The sequence below is a fragment of the Pantherophis guttatus genome, chromosome 5 (genome assembly GCF_059756535.1).
Source record: "Pantherophis guttatus breed Tessera chromosome 5, ASM5975653v1, whole genome shotgun sequence".
NCBI classification, from domain to species: domain Eukaryota; kingdom Metazoa; phylum Chordata; class Lepidosauria; order Squamata; family Colubridae; genus Pantherophis; species Pantherophis guttatus.
The window spans coordinates 3,693,203-3,713,818 of NC_142067.1; the positions used below are offsets into that span (position 1 = coordinate 3,693,203).

Below are 20,616 nucleotides of genomic sequence, written 5' to 3' on the forward strand. Positions count from 1 at the left end.
CCCTCCTTCCTTCCTTCCATCCTCCCTCCTTCCTTCCTTCCCTCGTTCCTTCCCTCCTCCCTCCCTCCATCTTTCCTTCCTTTCTTTCTTCCTTCCTTCCCTCCCTCCCTCCCTCTCTCCTTCCTTCCTTCCTTCCATCCTTCCCTCTCCCTCCCTCCTTCCTTCCTTTCCTCCATCCCTCTCTCCCTCCTTCCTTCCTTCCCCCTTCCCTCCCCCTTCCTTCCTTCCTTCCTTCCTTCCTTCCTTCCTTCCTTCCTTCCTTCCTTCCTTCCTAATAGCAGTAGCACGTAAGAATTATATACCGCTTCACAGTTCTTTCCAGCCCTCTCTAAGCGGTTTACAGAGTCAGCATCTTTTCTCCAAGAAACTGGGTCCTCATTTCATCCCTCCCTCCATCCCTCCCTCCTTCCATCCTTCCTTCTTTCTTTCCTTCCTTCCCTCCTTCCTTCCTTCCTTCCTTCCTCCCTCCATCTTTCCTTCCTTTCTTTCTTCCTTCCTTCCCTCCCTCTCTCCTTCCTTTCTTTCTTCCTTCCATCCTTCCCTCTCTCCCTCCCTCCTTCCTTCCTTCCATCCTTCCCTCCCTCCCTCTCTCTCTCCTTCCTTCCTTCCCCCTTCCCTCCCCCCTTCCTTCCTTCCTTCCTTCCTTCCTTCCTTCCTTCCTTCCTTCCTTCCTTCCTTCCTAATAGCAGTAGCACGTAAGAATTATATACTGCTTCACAGTGCTTTCCAGCCCTCTCTAAGCGGTTTATAGAGTCAGCATCTTTTCCCCAACAATCTGGGTCCTCATTTTACTCCTCTCGGAAAGGTGGAAGCTTGAGTCCACCTTGAGCCGGTCTGGATCGAACTCCTGACAGTGAGCAGTGAGTTAGCCTGCAATAGTGAAGTCTAACCACTGCAGCACTGAGTAGCTGTTGGACAGACTTTAGGGCTCCTGTAGGTGAATCTGGCTTCCCCGTTGACTTTGCTCATCAGACAGTCACAAAATGATCCCGGGACCCTTGTAACCGTCATAAATATGAATCAATTGTCCACCTGAATTTTGATCACTTGGGAATGCTACAATGGTCATAAGTGTGGAAAACTCAAATCGCTTTTTTTGGTGCTGTTGTAACTTAGGGCAGTCACTGAACGAATGGTTGCAAGTCAAGGATTACCTGTGCTAACCTGTTTGTCCAGCTATTATCAATTAAGTGTTCCCACCTATGTTTTCAAGATTCTAGCTAAGGCATCAGCCTACGTTTGGGTTGTTTTGGACTCAGGTGAGATATTGCAGCTCTTAACGTCTCCGAAGCATCTCCGTTTTTTTCCTGAAATCGGTCCCCTTGGAAGCTCTCAACCCCTCCTTTCTCCCCGTTGCTTTCCCAGGTGATGTGGCTGCCCAGTCTGGACAGGCATCTCGTTCAAGAAATCGCCCCCGGATTCCAGCAGACTTGTGGCCAGAAGACAGACGCTCAGCGGTTAAGAGACCGAGGTTTCCAGAAGCTCAACCTGAGATACACCAAAGTCACCCGCCAGGATATCAGGTTCGGTTCTCAGCTGGTACCGCTGCCGCTCTGGTCCTTCGGCCTAATTTTCAGAGGCAGGGCATGGCGGGCGATGGGGCAGTTCTGGAGGTACCCATGAACAGAATAACAGAAAAGTTGGGAGGGACCTTGTAGGTCATCTAGTCCAACCCAAAGCCAAAGATAAATTTAATTTCGTTTTAAAGTATTTTAATATTTGTATTGTGTGTTTTTAATTTTGGCTGTTCACCGTCCCGAGTCCTTCGGGAGAGGGGGCGGTATAAAAATTAAATAAATAAATAAATAAATAAATAAATAAATAAATAAACCCCCACCCCCCCCACCCCCACCCAAGCAAGAGACCTTAACACCACTTCTGACAGATGGCAGTTCATCTTCTCATATATGGCCTTAGTGGTCCATTCCACTTTCACTTCTCAAGACGTCCCCTCTGGCTCTGCTTTTTTACATGGACGTAGTTAAGTAGGGACGCGGTGGCTCAGTGGCTAAGACGCTGAGCTTGTCGATCGAAAGGTCGGCAGTTCAGCGGTTCGAATCCCTAGTGCCGCGTAACGGGGTGAGCTCCCGTGACTTGTCCCAGCTTCTGCCAACCTAGCAGTTCGAAAGCACGTAAAAAATGCAAGTAGAAAAATAGGGACCACCTTTGGTGGGAAGGGAACAGCGTTCCGTGCGCCTTTGGCATTTAGTCGTGCCGGCCACATGACCACGGAGACCTCTTCGGACAGCGCTGGCTCTTCGGCTTTGAAACGGAGATGAGCACCGCCCCCTAGAGTCAGGAATGACTAGCACATACGTGCGAGGGGAACCTTTACCTTTACCTTTAGATAGGTAGGGTATGGATGGTCTCCGATTATTAAGTGAAGCGGTCCATGACCGTGATTACGATTGAGGTTACCATTCAGAAGAGAGGTCTCTGACAGACATCTCTTTCTCTTCAAGAATGTAGGACCAAAGGATTATCGACAACACTGGCAGGCAAGGCAGTTTGGTCTAATGGTTAAGGCACTGGGCTAGAAAGTTGGAAGACCATGAGTTCAAATCCTGATGTAGCCATAAATGCCAGGAATGCGAATGAATGAGTTATTGTTACTGAGAGGGCGCCCACAACTTTTTGTGAATCCTTCCACAATACTCTCCCACACACCCTGTCAATAATTCTGGTTATTGGAGATTATTATTATTATTATATTATTACCATATTTTCTAGCGTATAAGACGACTGGGCATATAAGACGACCCCCGAATTTTCCTGTTAAAATATAGGGTTTGGGCTATACTCGCCGTATAAGACTGCCCCTCTTCCAACGCACACCAAATAAAAATTAAAAAACATCAACTGGCTCACCCACAATGTAAAAGCAGCTGTGCTAGACCCAAAATGGCCCCTGCAACAAGCAGGAACCTCACACAGCCACAAAAAGCCCCAAAAGAACAACTTTCACACTTTACACACACAAAATTCCACATACAGCTTTGTGAGATTTTGTGTGTTTGTGTAGTTAGAGTGAAACACTGCAAAAACACACTAAATCTCAGAAAGCTGCACAAATATTATTTTATTTTATTTTATTTTTATTTTTATATGAAAGTTAAATTTAAAGCTTCCTAAACTTTAAATGGCCAGGTCTAAAAAAGAACAACTAAAAAAAAACCCAATTAACTATTTTTTTTTAAAGCTCCCAAAGGGGAAAAAAAACTTACCCAATAGAACAGGGGTCTCCAACCTTGGCAACTTTAAAACTCGTAGACTTCAACTCCCAGAATTCCTCAGCCAGCTTTGTTTTGCTGGCTGAGGAATTCTGGGAGTTGAAGTCCACAACTCCCTGCCTGCTTGATTGCAGGCAGGGAGTGGCTTGCTGATGGAATGGATTGCAGGCAAGTGAAGCAAGGCAAGCGTTGCGACTAGCAGCTAAGGTAAGCAAGCTGGAGGGGGAAAACTTTTTTCCTTCTCCATGGCTCTGGCGATCCTAGCGGAGTTGCCTGATTAGCAGATCGTCAGGGCTTGGATCGCCAGAGCCATTTAAGGCTCGTCAGAGCCTTTCGGGCTGGTCTGCCCGGTTACAGGAGAACGACACTCGGCGTATAAGACGACCCCCGACTTTTGAGAAGATTTTCATGTGTTAAAATGTCGTCTCATACGCCGTAAAATACGGTACATTTACCCTGCTGCCTATCGCATAGAATAACATAAATATCAGGCTGGAAGAATCCAAGAAGAATCTTTGGGGTGGGTGGGGGGACACACTTCTAGTCTAACCCACTTCTGAGGCAGAAAATGCTATACCATATTGGAGAAATGCTTGTCCAATCTTTTCTTGAAAACCTCCAGTGTTGGAGCACCCACAAGTTCTGGAGGCAAGCCGTTAATTGGTATATTAACTGGTTAATTGTTCCCACTGTCAGGAAATTTCTCCTTAGTTCTAGGTTGCTTCTCTCCTTGATTAGTTTCCATCCATTGCTTCTTGTCCTGCCTTCAGGTGCTTTGGAGAATAGGTTGACCCCCTCTTCTTTGGGGCAGCCCCTCAAATATTGTCATATCTCCCCTAATCCACTTAGTTGGGTTAAACATACCTAGCTCCATCAACCATTCGCCATACGCTTCAGCCTGTGAATCCCTTACTATCTTTGCTGCTCTTCTCTGCGCTCATTCTTAAAATCTCAACATCTTTTCTGTCTCTCGCTGTTAAGCAACTGTGGGCAGCTTAGAACACCATAAAAACACTTACTATAAAAGCATTGAAACACGGATAGTGAGCAAGCAAACAAGGATAGTGGACAATTTTAAAATTTTAAATTAAATTTTAAAAATTAAAAAAAAAATTAAATTTGGGGGTTTTATAATTGAGCCAAATATTTAATAATTTTAATAATTTTTAATTTTTGTCTGTCTTTGTGCTTTTAATCAGGCTGTACACCGCCCTGAGTCCTTCGGGAGAAGGGCGGTATAGAAATAAAATAAAATAAAATAAATAAATAAATAAAATAATAAAATAATAAAATAAAATAAAATAAAATAAAATAAAATAAAATAAAATAATAAAATACAATAAAATAAAATAAAATAAAATAAAATAAAATAATAAAATAATAAAATAAAATAATAAATAAAATAAAATAAAATAATAAAATAAATAAAATAAAATAATAAATAAAATAATAAAATAATAAAATAAAATAATAAAATAAAATAAAATAAAATAAAATAAAATAAAATAAAATAAAATAAAATAAAATAATAAATAAATAAAATCTCAGTTTAACCCCGCAGGTTCATTAGTCCACCGGCTGCTTCTTAAAACTGGTCCTCCCTCTCTATTCCTCCCTTCCTCCATCCTCAAACAGGGAATATGCCAGTGCAAACCTGAGCATCAATTTGTACATCGTCAACGAACCGTGGCTGTATTCCCTTCTCTGGTGCATGGGGGTCGAGTCCATCACCTCCGACAACTCGCAAGTTCTCCTTCGGCTGCCTTCCCCCCTCTGGCTGATGGTAAGTGGATTTATATGTTATATATTCAGAATAGAGCCGGAAGGGACCTCCGAGGTCTTCTAGTCCAACCCCCTGCCCAAGCAGGAGACCCTGTACCCGTGATGGCGAACCTATGGCATGTGTGCCACAGGTGACACACAGAGCCATATCTGTGGGCACACAAGCATTGCCCTAGCTCAGCTCCAGTGCTCATGTGTATTTATTTTATTTTATTTTATTAATTTAATTTGTATACCGCCCTTCTCCCAAAAGGGACTCAGGACAATGAACAGCCAAAATTAAAATACATACAATACAAAAGTTAAGATAGTTAAAAGAGATTAAATAAATCGGCCTCCCAATTTAAAACCCCAAGTCTATAAAATTAAAAAAAAACCCATTAAAAACCCTTTAGGCTAGGCCGGCTTGCTGGTATGCCAGCCAGCTGATTTTTGGCCTTCTGGGTCCACCAGAAGTCGGGAAACGGGCTATTTCCGGCCTCCGGGGGAGTGGGGAAGGCAGTTTTTGCCCTCCCCAGACTCCTAGAAAACCTCTGGAGCCTGGGGAGAGGGAAAAATGGGCCTACTGGGCTCACCATGCCAAAAGAGGAGAAAGCACAGGGGGGGGCATGCGCGAGGGGGCGGGGCACATGAATTATGGGTGTGCGCACGGACGTGCGTGACCCCGCCCCCCGGCGCTCTCCCTGTTTTTGGCACATGAAGGCAAAAAGGTTAGCCCTCACTGCCCTATACCATTCCAGACAAATGGTTGTCCAATCTCTTCTTAAAAACTTCCAGTGATGGAGCACCCACAACTTCTGGTGGCAAGTAGTTCCACTGGTTAATTGTTCTCACTGTCAGAAAATTTCTCCTTAGTTCTAAGTTGCGTCTCTCCTTGATTAGTTTCCATCCGTTGCTTCTTGTCCTGCCTTCCGGTGCTATGGAAAATAAGTGGGCTCCCTCTTTTTTGTGGGATTTGTGGCATTTCAATTTCATTTCATTTGTGACTGCTGGTGTTTTTTTCCAAAGGTGCATCGGTCAAAGCACAGTTTCCAAACCTTAGAAATTAATTTTTATTCTGAAGCTCGAATAAAGGTGGTCCTTTTTTTTAATTATTATTAAATTTATATACCGCCCTACTCCCGAAGGACTCAGGGCGGTGAACAGGCACAAAATAAAATACATAAATACAAAAGTTAGAAACATAATTGAAACCAGAGTAAATAATTTAGCCCAGGACAATTAAAAACCCCAATAATTTAAAACAGATTAAAATTTCGATTTAAAAGAATTTTAAAACAGGGGAGAAAATTAGGCCAGGCCGGCTTGCTGGAATAGGAGGGTCTTAAGAGCACGGCGGAAAGTCCGCAGATCCGGGATCCTCCGTATCTCTGGGGGGAGCTCGTTCCAGATAGGTTGTAGATAGGTCCTTGACTTACAACCATTCGTTTAGTGACCGTTCAAAGTTGCAAGGCACTGAACAAAGAGACTTATGACCGTTTTCCAACACTTTTCACAACCGTTGCAGCATCCCCACCGTCACACGCTCAGAATTCAGCCGCTTGGCAACTTGACTCCTATTTATGACGGTTGCCGAGTTACGTGATCCCCTTTTGCGACCTTCTGACAAGCCAAAGCCCATGGGGAAGCCAGCTTACCTAACAACCGGGTTACTAACTTAACAACTGCAGTGATTCACTTAACGACTGTAGCAAATAAGGTTGCAAAATGGGACAAAACTCCCTTAACAAATGTCTCGCTTGGCTACAGACATTTTGGACTCTGTTGTGGTCGTAAGTTGAGTACTACCTGCACTTGGATCACCAAATGGGAAGAGAAGACCCTCTTTTCTGAGGATTTCAAGGCCGAGTCCAACCAATTTGAGGATTGTCGGTTATGGTTTTTAGCAGCGTGAAGAGCGCCTTCCTGCTGTACTTATCGATTTGTTGGGATCGAGCGCCCTCTGCTGGCTATTGACCGCTCTGAACCCACATCTGGATTTCTGGCAGTCCCGGCCTTTCTCCAGAAGTTGTGGGTTCTTCAACTCTTTTTTTTTTTTAAAAAAAAGAAAAAATTGGACAACCATTTGTCTGAAATGGTATAGGGCCGTGATGGCAAACCTATGGCACGTGTGCCACAGGTGGCACGCGGAGCCATATTAGTGGGCACGCCAGCTCAGCTCTGGGGCGCATGCGCGTGCCGGCCAGCTGATTTTCAGGCCTTCTGGGCCCACCAGAAGTAGGGAAACAGGCTGTTTCCTGCCTCTGGAGGGCCTGGGGGTGGGGTGGGGAAGGCCCGTTTTTCTTTCTTACCTGGCTCCAGATCCTCTCTGTGTATCTGGGAAGGGCGAAAACAGCCTTCCCCACTCCCTTGGAGGCCCTACGGAGGCTGAAAGGGCCCATTTCCCGACTCCCGGTGGGACAGGAAGTGACGTTTTTTGCTGTCCCCAGCCTCCAGAGACTCTTAGAGAAGCTCCTAGAGACTCCTAGAGGGGCTCTGGAGGCTGGGGACAGCAAAAAATGTCACTTCCTGTCCCCCCAGGAGTCGGGAAATGGGCTGTTTCAGGCCTTTGGAGGGCCTCCGAAAGAGTGAGAAAGGCTGTTTTCGCCCTTCCCAGATAAATAGAGAGGATCTGGAATCAGGTAAGAAAGAAAAACGGGCCTACCAGGCCATCATGTGCCAGGAACCGGGGAGGGGGGGTGTCGCACGCACATGTGCGTGGGTACGTGCGTGCACGACCCCCCCCGCCCGCCCCCTCTCCTGGCACGCAATGGCAAAAAAGTTCGCCATCACTGGTATAGGGTCTCCTGCCTGAATAGAGGGTTGGTCTAGAAGACCTCCAAGGTCCCTTCCAACTCTGTTATTCTCTGTAGGCGAATAAACTTAAACCGTTAGAACAGGATTTGTTAGGTCAGGGTGGAGAACGATGGCCCTTTTATGACCTGTGGACTTCAACTCCCAGAATCCCTGAGCCAGCAAGGGGAATTATGGCCCTTTCATGACTTGTGGACTTCAGCTCCCAGAATTCTTAAAATCTTAAAATCTTTAGCTTGCCTGACTCTCACAGAGATTTATTATGTGCGTCAGTGTCTTTAAAACTTGGCAACTTTCAGATGTGTGGACTTCAACTCCCAGAATTCCCCTGCCAGTATGGCTGCCTAGGGAATTCTAGGATTTGAAGTCCACATATATTGGCTAGGGAATTCTGGGAGTTGAAGTTCAGACATATTGACTAGGGAATTCTGGGAGTTGAAGTCCACATATCTTAAGCGAAAAAGGCCTGGGTATTAATGCTTAAACCTGACAACCTCTCTGCTCACATTCCCCATGTTTAGGAGTTTTTTTAAAAAAAAAACCTTTAATTTTTGTTAATTTCTTTCACTTGTTTTTCAGCGTCCAGACGAATACCATCTCATCTGGATAACGGCCGACCTTGTTTCCTTTGTCATAATTGTAGGGATTTTCATCTTCCAGAAGTAAGTAGCACCTACTGATGACTTTGTAATATTATTAGTTTCTTCCCAGCGACGTCTGGAGCCCCTTTGAGGGGTGGTAGCAAAATTCTTCATCGCCTATTTCAATCAGGGAGTAGAAATAGAGGCCAGACTTCGTCCCAACTGGTCAGTTCACAGCCACGCAAGGATTTAGCACTTCCAAGGGATAAATAAATTTGTAGAGTATTACAAATTGTGGGGTGCTTGATGGTCTCTGAGCTTACAGACGTTTTATCACCCAAGTAAGTAACAACATCAGCGTAGAAGGGAGTGGGTGTTGCTCTCTGTTTATAGACAAGTGGCTTGCCCTATCGGTGAGGGTATTCTTGTTCCTAGTTGTGGTGTTTCTGGGGGTCCCTCATATAAGTCGTTCCTATATAAACAGAGAACATACCCCACCCACTTATAACGCTGATAATGTTACATAGTTGGGTCATGGAACGTCTGCAAGGAAACAACCAAGCTCAGAAAGCACCAAGGACCCCACGATTCAACCCTGAGCTACAAATATTCTCTTCCAGGGACAAATTCTTTTCTGTCCTGCTTCCAAGATCCAGATGCCTTAAGGTGGGCCTTTTCACCCTTTTCCCCAAGTTGCTGAAAAGTAAGTTTAAGGTTCTCGCCTTAATTTCTCGCCTTCAGTGTACAAAACAAAACTTTTTTTAAAAAAAACATACAACTTGGAGAAAAGAAGCTGAAAAGAGAGGGGGGGAAAAAACTTGCAGACAGTTTTAAAGAGAGGACACAGCAAACGGCCAGAAAAGCAAAATAAATCCATTGGTTTAATGTTGGGCAGATTTGGGTTAAATAAAAGTATCAGTAAGCTCCTGAGCTTCGGGAGAAAATTATCATGCCTTTTTAAAGGCCTAGAGGTGGAGCTCTTGCCTCACAATCAGGAGGTTGTGAGTTCAATCCTAGGTAGAGGCAGAGGTAAGGTCTCCTGCTTGGGCAGGGGGTTGGATTAGATGACTTGCAAGGTCCCTTCCAACTTTGTTAATCTGTTTTTTTTAAAAAAAAGGTACTTTGACAAGAGATTGTGGCATCATGGCTGGCTGGGGAATTCTGGGAGTTGAAGTCCACCCGTCTGAAAGTTGCCAAGGTTGAAAAAAAACACCAGTTGCATAGCCCAAGCCTAGGATTTATTAAAAGGGATTGATACAGGGGGAAAGAAATTCTCCCGATTGTTTCAAACAAACTTAAAAATAACTTTGCCCTCAATCTTAAAAGATTCCAGGGAAAGAATATCAGAATTTCAAAGCACGTGGTTTTAGTGGCCTCTTGATTTTTAATTAATCAAATGTGTTTTATTTATTTTGGGCATATGGCCCTCGACTGCCAGTAACTCTGACGGTTTACAAATGGTTAAAAACGTTGAAAACCAAGAAAATCACAGCAAAACATTCTTTAGTAGAGAATATTCGTAGCTCAGGATTGAACTGTGGGGTCCTTGGTGCTCTCTGAGCTTGGCGGTTTTCTTACAGACGTTTCATGACCTAAATAGGTAACATCATCAGTGCTATTTTTTTAAAAAAAATATTTATATGCCGCCCTTCTCCGGAGACTCAGGGCGGCTTACAATGCGCTAAGCAATAGCCTTCATACTTTTTGTATATTTATACAAAGTCAGCTTATTGCCCCCACAAACTGGGTCCTCAATTTACCCACCTTAGAAAGGATGGAAGGCTGAGTCGACCTTGAGCCTTGGCGAGATTCGAACTTACAGTAATTGCAGACAGCTGGTGTTAATCACAATGCTTTCTATCTGCAGAGCCACCAGGCCCCATGGTGCTAGAAGGGAGCAGGGTTTGCTTTCTGCAAGCAAGCCACTTGTTTATAAACAGAGAGGAAACTCTATTCTCTTCTGGCATGGATGATGTTACTTAATCGGGTCATGAAAAGTCTGCAAGAAAACAAGAGATCCCAGAGAGCACCAAGGACCCCACCCCCCCAAAAAATCTTCATTTACAGATCTTTATTCATGGCAGAAATAGCCAATCCCAATGGGAATAAAGAGAAGGTGGGGGGAAGGAGTTTTTAATCACCCTTTCCAAAATCCTGGGGTGTCTTTAGGGTGTCCGTCTTGAAAATGCCAATAGGGGTGGGGGTGCCCGTTGGAATTTCTGGGTTATTTTCTTACTGCTCTGACATTTCTCTGCATGTCCTTTCCTCTTTCTTCTCCCTCTTTCTGCTGCTGCATTTCGGCATCTTTACAGCTATCACTTAATCAGGTAATTGTTGGGACCTCCTCCCTCATTTCACCTTCATCTCTAGTTTGGGTTTTCCTATCCACCCCTTAGCTTCCCTGTGAGCGTTGCGGGAAATAGGGAGGGACGGCAAGGCAATGTTGCCAATGTATATATACAGTTGCAAGAAAAAGCATGTGAACCCCTTGGGATTACGTGGAGTTTTGCATGAATTGGTCATAAAATGTGCTCTGAACTTCATCTAAGTGACAACAATAGAAAAACACAGTCTGCTTAAAATAATACTACACAAACATTAGATGTTGCCATGGTTTAATTGAACATAACATGTAAACATTCACAGTGCAGGGAGGAAAAAGTATGTGAACCTTTGGGCTTAATAACTGGTTGACCCCCCCTTTGGCAGCAATAACCTCAACCAAACGTTTCCTGTAGTTGCAGATCAGACCTGCACAACGATCTGGAGTAATTTTGTGAAGAGGAGTGGTCCAAAATTACTCCAGATCGTTCACATACTTTTTCCTCCCTGCACTGTGAATGTTTACATGTTATGTTCAATTAAACCATGGCAACATCTAATGTTTGTGTAGTATTATTTTAAGCAGACTGTGTTTTTCTATTGTTGTGACTTAGATGAAGTTCAGAGCACATTTTATGACCAATTCATGCAAAACTCCACGTAATCCCAAGGGGTTCACATGCTTTTTCTTGCAACTGTATATGTTGAATGCTCCAACACTGGAAATTTTTAAGAAGAGGTTGGATAACCATTTGTCTGAAGTGGTGTAGGGTTTCCTGCCTGGGCAGGGGGTTGGACTAGAAGACCTCCAAGGTCCCTTCCAACTCTGTTATTCTATTTCTATATATTGCATAAAGATTTGCATTTTCTGCACACAGCAGAAGCAATCAGGTCTCTGCTTTCCACCGAGTTGAACTCTTTCGTCCATCTCACCCAGCTTTTTTCAGAGCTGCTGCCCTCCAGTTAAGGTTGGACACCAAGCCCCATCATCCCCACCAGCTCTCCACCTCTAGCATCCACTTGGTTGGTTACGACTTCCCAGGGTCATATTTGGGAAAGGGCACTCGCTGTCTCGTATATTTATTGGGGCGCTTTGAAGCAAATCTCTACAACAAGTCAGAGGGAATGTTAAAAAAATGAAGAGAGAGACTGGATGGCTTGGGAAGGCTTCTATAGGATCCTCGTTTTCTAAGGTTTTCTGCTTGCAAAGAGTTAATTCCGGGAGGAGAGAGCAACCCTAACCCAATAGTCCCAGGACACCTTCAGTCTTGATGCTGCAAAGGTGAACCTCGCTTTCGGAGACACGACATGCAAAGATGGGCCACAACTTGGTTTCTCCTGGATCTATCCTGTGTGGTTGATCCCTCAGCCTTCGTTCTTGATTAGCCAAGATTTGCAACTTCAGACAGAAAACAAAAGGCAATTGACTGAATGCGTTCAATTTCATTTCGCTCGGGGCAATTAATTTTATTTTTGATTTTATTATTTTACTTATATCCTGCCTTCATTATTTTTGCAAAGAACTCAAGGCAGCAAGCATATCCAATGCGCCTTTGCTGTTCCTAGTTTCCCTGCAACAACAACCCTGTGAAGTAGGTTGGACAGAGAGAGAGAGAGAGAGAGAGAGAGAGAGAGAGAGGCTGCCCCAAAATCACCTTGCTGACTTTCATGCCTAAGGCAGGACTAGAACTCACTTTCTCCTGGTGATTGGCCCAAAGTCACCCAGTCATTTTTTTTCATGGCTAAAGCGGGACTAGAACTCACCGTCTCCTAGTGATTGGCCCAAAGTCACCCAGTCATTTTTTTTTCAGAGGCAAGGCGGGACTAGAATTTACCTCCTGATGATTAGCCCAAAGTTACCCAGCTGATTTTCGTGCCTAAGGCAGGACTAGAACTCACCGTCTCCTAGTGATTGGCCCAAAGTCAGCCAATCATTTTTTTTCATGGCTAAGGCGGGACTAGAACTCATTTTCTCCTAGTGATTGGCCCAAAGTCATCCAGCCGACTTTCATGGGTAAGGTGGGACTAGAACTCACTGTCTCCTAGTGATTGGCCCAAAGTCACCCAGCCGACTTTCATGGCTAAGGCGGGACTAGAACTCACCGTCTCCTAGTGATTGGCCCAAAGTCACCCAGCCGACTTTCATGGCTAAGGCGGGACTAGAACTCACCGTCTCCTAGTGATTGGCCCAAAGTCACCCAGCCGACTTTCATGGCTAAGGCGGGACTAGAACTCACCGTCTCCTAGTGATTGGCCCAAAGTCACCCAATCATTTTTTTTCATGGCTAAGGCGGGACTAGAACTCATTTCCCCCTAGTGATTGGCCCAAAGTCACCCAGTCATTTTTTTTCATGACTAAGGTGGGACTAGAACTCACTGTCTCCTAGTGATTGGCTCAAAGTCACCCAGTCATTTTTTTTTTCCAGAGCTAAGGCGGGACTAGAATTCACCTCCTGATGATTAGCCCAAAGTCACCCAGCCAATTTTCATGCCTAAGGCAGGACTAGAACTCACTGTCTCCTGGTGATTGGCCCTAAGTCAACCAACAGGCTTTAATGGCTAAGATCGATAGGAGTAGAATTTTAAAAAATATGACTATTTATTTATTTAGTAAATTTGTATGCTGCCCATCTGTGGATCAGGGGCCTTTGCTGCCCTGAAATTCTTGGCCTTTTTCTGAGCTGATGGAATTTCTGGATCCAGGAGCAGCCTAAGACCGGTGCATCCCTCCAAGACACCGGATTTTGCTGAGTGAGGAAGATAACGCTCGACTGCAGCCATCCGCAACAAAATACACATACAAGTAGTCCTTGGTTTAGGACCAGAAGCTCCATTGCTTAACAAGGTGGCTGCTAAGTGAGTCGCATCATATTTTATGACCTTCTTTGCCACAGTTATTAAGCAAATCACGGCAGCTGACGATGGGGATGCTGCACCGGTCCTAAACGTGAAGACCAATTACAACTCACTTTTTACAGTTGTAAATGTGAACAGTGGCTAAACAAATAAGTTGAGGACTACCTATAATAACATAAGAGATTTTTTTGTTCTACAATTTTTGCCCTTTCTTTACACGGACTGGTTGTAATCACACTGTGGCTTGAAATCTTGACTCCCTCCTTATTTTTTTTTTCCCAAGGCCGAAGGTTAGGTGGGGAGATATATGCCCAGACCATCATCTTCCTCCCGTCTCATCCAGGCTGCCTCTGTGGACATCTGTGCTTTCTCCATGTTCCTGGCATCACTTCTCTCTTTTCTTCATCTTTGCAAAAATCAGCTCTTCTTCTTTTCTTTTCTTTTCTTTTTTGACTTTGCCAAACAGGGCAGGGTTGATAAACAGAAGGGCGGAGAGAATTTTGAGCTAGGGTATTTTACAGTGATGGTCTTTTAAGTGGCATGGAGGGCTTGGCGTCAGTAGAAAAGCAGCTCTCCCTCTCAGTTTCAAAGAGCAGTGACTTATTTTTTGGGGGGTGGGGTGTTATTTGCTTGTTTTCTTCACCGCAGAGGAGATGTAATCAAAGCCACAGTCCAGCAACATTGGGGTGGAAGGGAGAATTATCACTTCCATACCACAGTTCTTAATTTTGGGATTACTTTTGATTTTAAAGTCCTAATGGAGTTTAGAATCCACCAGTCGCCCTGATTCTACCCCGAAATAAGGGATTAAAAGGGAGGGTTTTTTTAATGAGAGAGGGACGGTTATATATATGGTGAAACAACAGTCCTGTTTTCCCTATTCTATTATCAAAACTTTTGATGCAGGCTAATAGGACATCGGTGTTCACTTGGGGCCCAAGGTAGCCCCAGTTATAGGTAGTCCTCGACTTACAACCACAATTGAGCCCAAAACTTTTATTGCTAAGCAAGACAATTGTTCAGTGAGTTTTGCTCCATTTTACAACCTTTCTTGCCCCTTGTTGTTAAATGAATCTGACTTCCCCATTGACTTTGCTTGTCTGAAAGTTTTAAATGGGGATCACATGATCCCGGGACATTGCAACCATCATAAATACATGCCAGTTGTCAAGCCTCTGAAGTTTGATCATGTGACCATTGAGAGGCTGCAACAGTCATACATGCAAAAACTGGTCACAAGTCACTTTTTTCAGCGCCGTTGCAACCTGGAACAGTCACTAAACAAAACTGTTGTAAATCGAGGACTACCTATACAAGATGGGTAACATGGATCGATTTAATAAGTAACCCAGATAGGGCAGATAGGCTCTGTGTATCAATGATCCAGATTTGAGGGGGACGGGGAATATTTGGAGGGGGCGCCTGCATGTACCCCCCCAACTCACCAGCGACACCTTAAAAGCGGCTGCCGTTGTGCGAAGGCAGACAGGTGATCCCTGATGCCCATGGGGCGCCTTGTACACTTCAAACCACGTTTTTTCCTCTTTAAATCTGGATTTTTGGCCCACCGACTGTGTGTTACGTGATTGCATCACCCACAAGTCCCCCTTTGTGTATGCGGCATCTCTTGTGTTTTGTGTTAGGTTTTCCTGCATGTTTTTATTTCTTGGTTTCTTTGTAGTGTGGGTGTCTCATCTTTAGGGCCCTCGGGGGCAAGGAGAGTTTTGGGATCCCTGGCCTTTTATTCATCATTGTCAAGAGTGTTTACAGCGTGACTGCTATTTTGAGACAACCTAGGAGCAAAATGCAGGACACAGCAGGGGTGAAATCCAGCAGGTTCGGACAGGTTCTGGAGAACCGGTAGCAGAACTTTTGAGCCGTTCGGAGAACCGGCAAATACCACTTTTGGCTGACCCCGGAGTGGGGTGGGAATGGAGATTTTGCAATATCCTTCCCCCAGGAGTGGGGTGGGAATGGAGGTTTTGCAGTATCCTTCCCCTGCTGCGCCCACCAAGCCATGCCCACAGAACCAGTAGTAAAAAAAATTGGATCTCACCACTGGGACACAGTGGTTTTGTCATTACAAACAGTGTTTATATACAAGACTTCTATATACAGACATATATGTGGTAGGCACATACCAGGCAAGCAAGCAATCTTCAACTCTTTACACAGAGAACTACAATGCAGAGAGAGAGAGAGAGGGGCCCTCTAATGGCCTCCCTTATATAGACAGCTTCTTAAAGGGGCAATAACCCTGCTGACTCATCCTCAGTCTTAAAGGGGCAATAACTCTGCTGACTCAGTCCACAGCCATACAGTGGCTTGTCAGCTTTAAATCATCATTTACCCAGACAATTATTCTGTCCTGTCCTTTCTCCAAAACTCGGAACAGCAAACATAACATTTCCTCCCCCAGTTTTACCCTATTGCAAACCCTGCAAGATAGGCTGGGATTGGGAGATTGGGAGTGTGCAAGGCTCAGGGTAGATTGGAACTCGAGTTTTTCCAACCTGAAGCATTTCAAACATTTATTTTATTCAAAAAAAAAAAAAAAAAGAATATGGCTGCCCATCACAGCAGGATAATATTTATTCTGAGTAGTGGCATTGCAGTAGAATGCAGTATCTTAATCACAGTAGTATTTGAAAGGCAGGATTAGCAGTAGTAATACCGTAAGGATAATGTTGTTTATTTTATTTACATATTAGATTTATATCCCGCCTTTATTACCAAGCAACTCAAAGCAGCGAACATATCCAACCCTCCTTCCTTCTCCTTTTTCCCCCCTGCAACAACCACCCTATGAGGTGGGTTGAAGGGAGAGAGAGGGACTGGCTCAAAGTCACCCAGCCAGCTTTCATGCCTAAGGCAAGACTAGAACTCACGGTCTCCTGGTGATTGGCCCAGAGTCCACAAGTCTTAAAGTGGCTAAGTTTGAAAACTGGGGAATTCTGGGAGTTGAAGTCACAAATCTTACAGTGGCCAAGTTTGGAGACTGGGAGAATTCTGGGAGTTTAGATCCCCTGTTCTAGAACAAGGCATAGCAGAAGTGGATTTCCCTTTGAGCGACTAAAAAAGGGGAGCCGCAGCGGTCCCCCTGAATCCCGCTTCCAAAATGGAGAAAAGATGGAGGACTGAATATGTCCTTTTGCACCATTTTATTCCCAAGCGTGCCTCTCCAGGCCCTTCTGGAGGAGGAATTATTTTCCTACAAGGGTGGGCTTCAAAATTTTTAGCAAGGAGTTCTCTGCCTGGTTTTTTTTTTAAAATTTGATTTATATGCCGCCCTTCTCCGGAGACTCAGGGCGGCTTACAATGCGCTAAGCAATAGCCTTCATTCTTTTGTATATTTATACAAAGTCAGTTTATTGCCCCCACAAACTGGGTCCTCAATTTACCTACCTTAGAAAGGATGGAAGGCTGAGTCAACCTTGAGCCTTGGCGAGATTCGAACCTGCAGTAATTGCAGGCAGCTGGTCTTAATAACAGGGTGCCTTAGACCACTGTACTACCAAGGCTCCTTTTGCTGGGTGGGTGTGGCCATGGTGGGTGTGGCCTAGTTGGCCTCCACAGTGGGAGGGGGGCGTTTTTGCCCTCCCCGGGCTCCGGGAGGTTTTTCTTGAGCCTCCGGGAGGCTCCGGAGGCTGTCCTGAACTTCCGGTAGGCCCGTTTTTTGCCCTCCACGTGCACCCTGCACTTGCCTGCATCCAAAACGGGCCACGTGGGGACTCCTGGGAGGGGAGGGGCAGGGTGGGCGGGGCCAGCCAGGAGTGGGATTTGGGAATTCTCCAAACTGCACAGAATCATAGCTAGAGGTTCGCCCGAACCGCCAGCAGCCCAGCCTTGTTTTCCTAGCTTGGAAAACCGGCTCCTGGTTTTAAAACCTTTGCCCCTTCCTTGCAAGGGGCAGAGAGGCGTTGCTTGCCAATCGAGAAGGGGGCAGAGGGCAGGCTTCCCAGAGCTGTCCACAAAGGCTCAAAACAGTCAAGACGGCAGTTGGCCATTTGTGTGGTGTGTGGTGTTAAAAAAAAAAAAAATAACACGGGTGCGGTGGGTCGCTCCTTGGGCGGGCCTGCCATTCCCCGATCCAGTAAGATCCTCTTCAAACGAGAACCTTTCCGTTTTCCGCTTCTGCTCCCAGGTGGCGCTTCGGTAGCATTCGCACCTACAACCCGGAGCAGATCATGCTCAGCGCTGCCGTCCGGCGGTCCAGCCGCGAAGTCAACATCATGAAGGAAAAACTCATATTTTCCGGTAAGAGCTGAGGGCGCTTTTGCAATCTGATTTTTTTTTTTTTTGGTGTCGTTTAATTCCGTGTGTTTCCGTGTTTACTTGTCGGCAGGGTGGATTTGATTTAAATCGAGTCGATTTAAATCACGATTTAAATCACGATTTAAATCACTGGTAAAAAGGCTTGATTTAAATCAACTCGATTTAAATCATAATTGTTAAAGAGCAACTGTCATCTCTGCTACTCCTTTGACCCACTGTTGACTCACCGATAGTCCCAGCGTTGCAGAATATACAGCCTCCTGCTACAGAACTAAGCTCCATTTCATGCTGAATAAACTAAATTATTTATGTATCTTAAATAGAAAACTATCTTATGATAGATTTTTACCCCCAAAGTTTTTTATTAAAATAAATTCGATAAAAATAAAAAAAAATCCGATTTAAATAAAAAAAATCTGATTTAAATTAAAAAAATCTGATTTTTTTGATTTTGTTTTAAAAAAAATCATTGATTTTTATCCACCCTGCTTGTCGGGTTTAGTGAACTGCTTGCGCGACAAGCGTGCTTTTTAAAATTACAGGTGGTCCTCGCTTAACGACCGTTCAGTTAAGACAGCCCTGAAAAAAAATGAGACTTACATCCGGTCTTCACACTGAACGACTGCCGCAGTTTCCCTGCAGACACAGGCTTGTGATTTTGTCACAATTTGGCAGCCATCAAATATTATCACATCAACCTGGGGTCACGTTAACCTCCCTTGGGGATCTTCCCAGACTAGCAAAATCAGCGGGGATGCCTGAAGGGGAAGATCACAAGTCATGTCTCGCTTAACAACTGCATCACTTAACGACACATTTCCCAGACCCCCATTGTGGTCGTAAGTCAAGGACCCCCTGTAATTTGTTTTTATTTTATTTTATAAATGAAGGCACTTTCTAGAAAGAGGATGAAACAAGGGTTTGTTTCAATTTTGGCATTTCGAGTTTAGGGAAAATTCAAAAGGAATGTTTTGGGGGGGGGAGGGAAAAAAAATCCACAGTTTTTCCAACAATAGAGTTGAACTTTATTGCTTCTAAAAAAAAAAATGCCGATTATAATTTCATAAAGAAGTCAGCCAAAGAGAGAAAGTGAGTTTATCTACGTTGTATATTTTGGTGAACAGCTGCCTGTCTGGATGCTTTAACTGGCATTTCTGTATTGGGCAGGGGGGGGTTGGACTAGATGGCCTCTGGGGACCTTTCTCAATAAGGAATCTTTTCTTTATTAAGAAAATTAAGTTAAAATTTTAATTTAGAAAAAAGTAATTTTCCAAATTAAGATTTCTGGGGGGGGGGAATTCCAATTCAGCCTCCCACTCCCCATCCAAGTTGGGCTCTAACTGTCCTCTGTCTCTAGCCAGCTGTAGATCACAGTAGATCGGAAGGGACCTAAGAGGTCATCTAGTTCAGCCCCTTGTTCAAAAAGGAACTGACATCCTGGAGAGATGACCTTCCCCTCCTCACTCGGAAAACTTCAACTCCAGAAAAACTCGCCAGTTCAGGTGGCATCTCGTTCCGCCGCCTAACATCTCGTAAGGGACGAGCGGATTAAGAAATGATTTCCCCAATCAATAAAAGCGAAGCAAAAAAACAAATTCCTCTTAATGCAATTCACCTGTCGGTTGTTTTGACGGCGCTGTATTCGAATCCTGGGTGTGGGATTTTCCCAGAAAAGAAACCGTGAGAAACAGCCAAATTGCGAGGTCCTTGGCGATCACTGAAGTTGGTTGTTTATTTATTTATTTTTATTTTATTTTGATTTATATGCCGCCCTTCTCCGGAGACTCAGGGCGGCTTACAATGCTTTAAGCAATAGCCTTCATCCTTTTGTATATTTATACAAAGTCAGCTTATTGCCCCCACAAACTGGGTCCTCATTTCACCTACCTTAGAAAGGATGGAAGGCTGAGTCGACCTTGAGCCTGGTGAGAATTGAACTCGCAGTAATTGCAGGCAGCTGGATATTAAATGCTGCCTTAGTAGGAGGCATTAGCCTCCTACGCCACTCAGGCTCAGTTTCTTGCAGACATTTCATTACCCAACTAGGGAACATCATCAGTGCTGAACTAGTCTTAAATTGGGTAATGAAACGTCGGCAAGGAAACCCCACAAAGAGAGCACCGAGGACCCCTCAAACGTCAACCCCGAGCTATAAAAATTCTCCTTTTCATCAGCCAACTTGTGCTTTGAACAATGTCTTGCAGGTTCTAGCCTCTAGAGGGCGCCAGGCTCCCAGAATTGGGGGTTTCCTTCAGCCTGGAGCGTAAGTGTGCTTTCAAAGGCTGGCATTAACCACAGCAGCACGGTGACGGAGGGGGGGGGCAACAGGAAGGGGCCAGGGGGCATCGTGGCTTGCTTTTATCACTTGGGGAAGTTGGCACTAACCTTCACGCTTTTCCTCCATCCCGGTTCCTTCCCCGATTCCGGTGTTGCACCTTTGATCTGGATCGGAGCGGCCGTCCACTTCGCTCTTCCTCTGGGAGGCGGGAGCAAAAGGGGCGGACGGATCTCAGAGGGATTCCCACAACCTCGTGTGGCTGTGTTGGCACGCCCGAGGGAGAGGCCTTGGGCACGCAGGGAAAGTCCCGGTGGTTCCCGATAAAGGGGCTTTGGGTCAGGGGGTCTCGCTCTCGGCTTGGAACCCATCCCGACCCTGAAGGTCCTTCAGATGGCTGGGCTGCTGGGACTTTGAAATGGGAGCCTCTCCTTCTCCCTTTCCCTCCCCTTCTCCTTCTCCTCCCTTCTCTTCCCCTCCCTCTCCTCTCCATCTGCTCCTT

At 45.0% G+C, this 20,616-nt stretch overlaps 1 protein-coding gene across 4 annotated transcripts in view; it reads left to right on the top strand.

Annotated features, from left to right (window-relative positions):
* The window catches only part of LOC117656834 (glycerophosphodiester phosphodiesterase 2), a 130,212-nt gene that overhangs the window by 107,842 nt on the left and 1,754 nt on the right, over positions 1-20,616 (top strand). Inside the window, exons 12-17 of one of the 4 annotated variants that reach the window (XM_060682739.2) lie at positions 1,366-1,523; positions 4,866-5,013; positions 8,385-8,467; positions 10,699-10,713; positions 17,709-17,821; positions 20,044-20,102. In XM_060682739.2, coding sequence (XP_060538722.1) covers positions 1,366-1,523; positions 4,866-5,013; positions 8,385-8,467; positions 10,699-10,713; positions 17,709-17,821; positions 20,044-20,057 — 531 coding nt within the window. In that variant the 3' untranslated portion in view covers positions 20,058-20,102. The remainder of the gene's footprint in view (positions 1-1,365; positions 1,524-4,865; positions 5,014-8,384; positions 8,468-10,698; positions 10,714-17,708; positions 17,822-20,043; positions 20,103-20,616) is intronic. The other 3 variants (XM_060682737.2, XM_087895738.1, XM_060682738.2) reach the window with 3 other exon arrangements.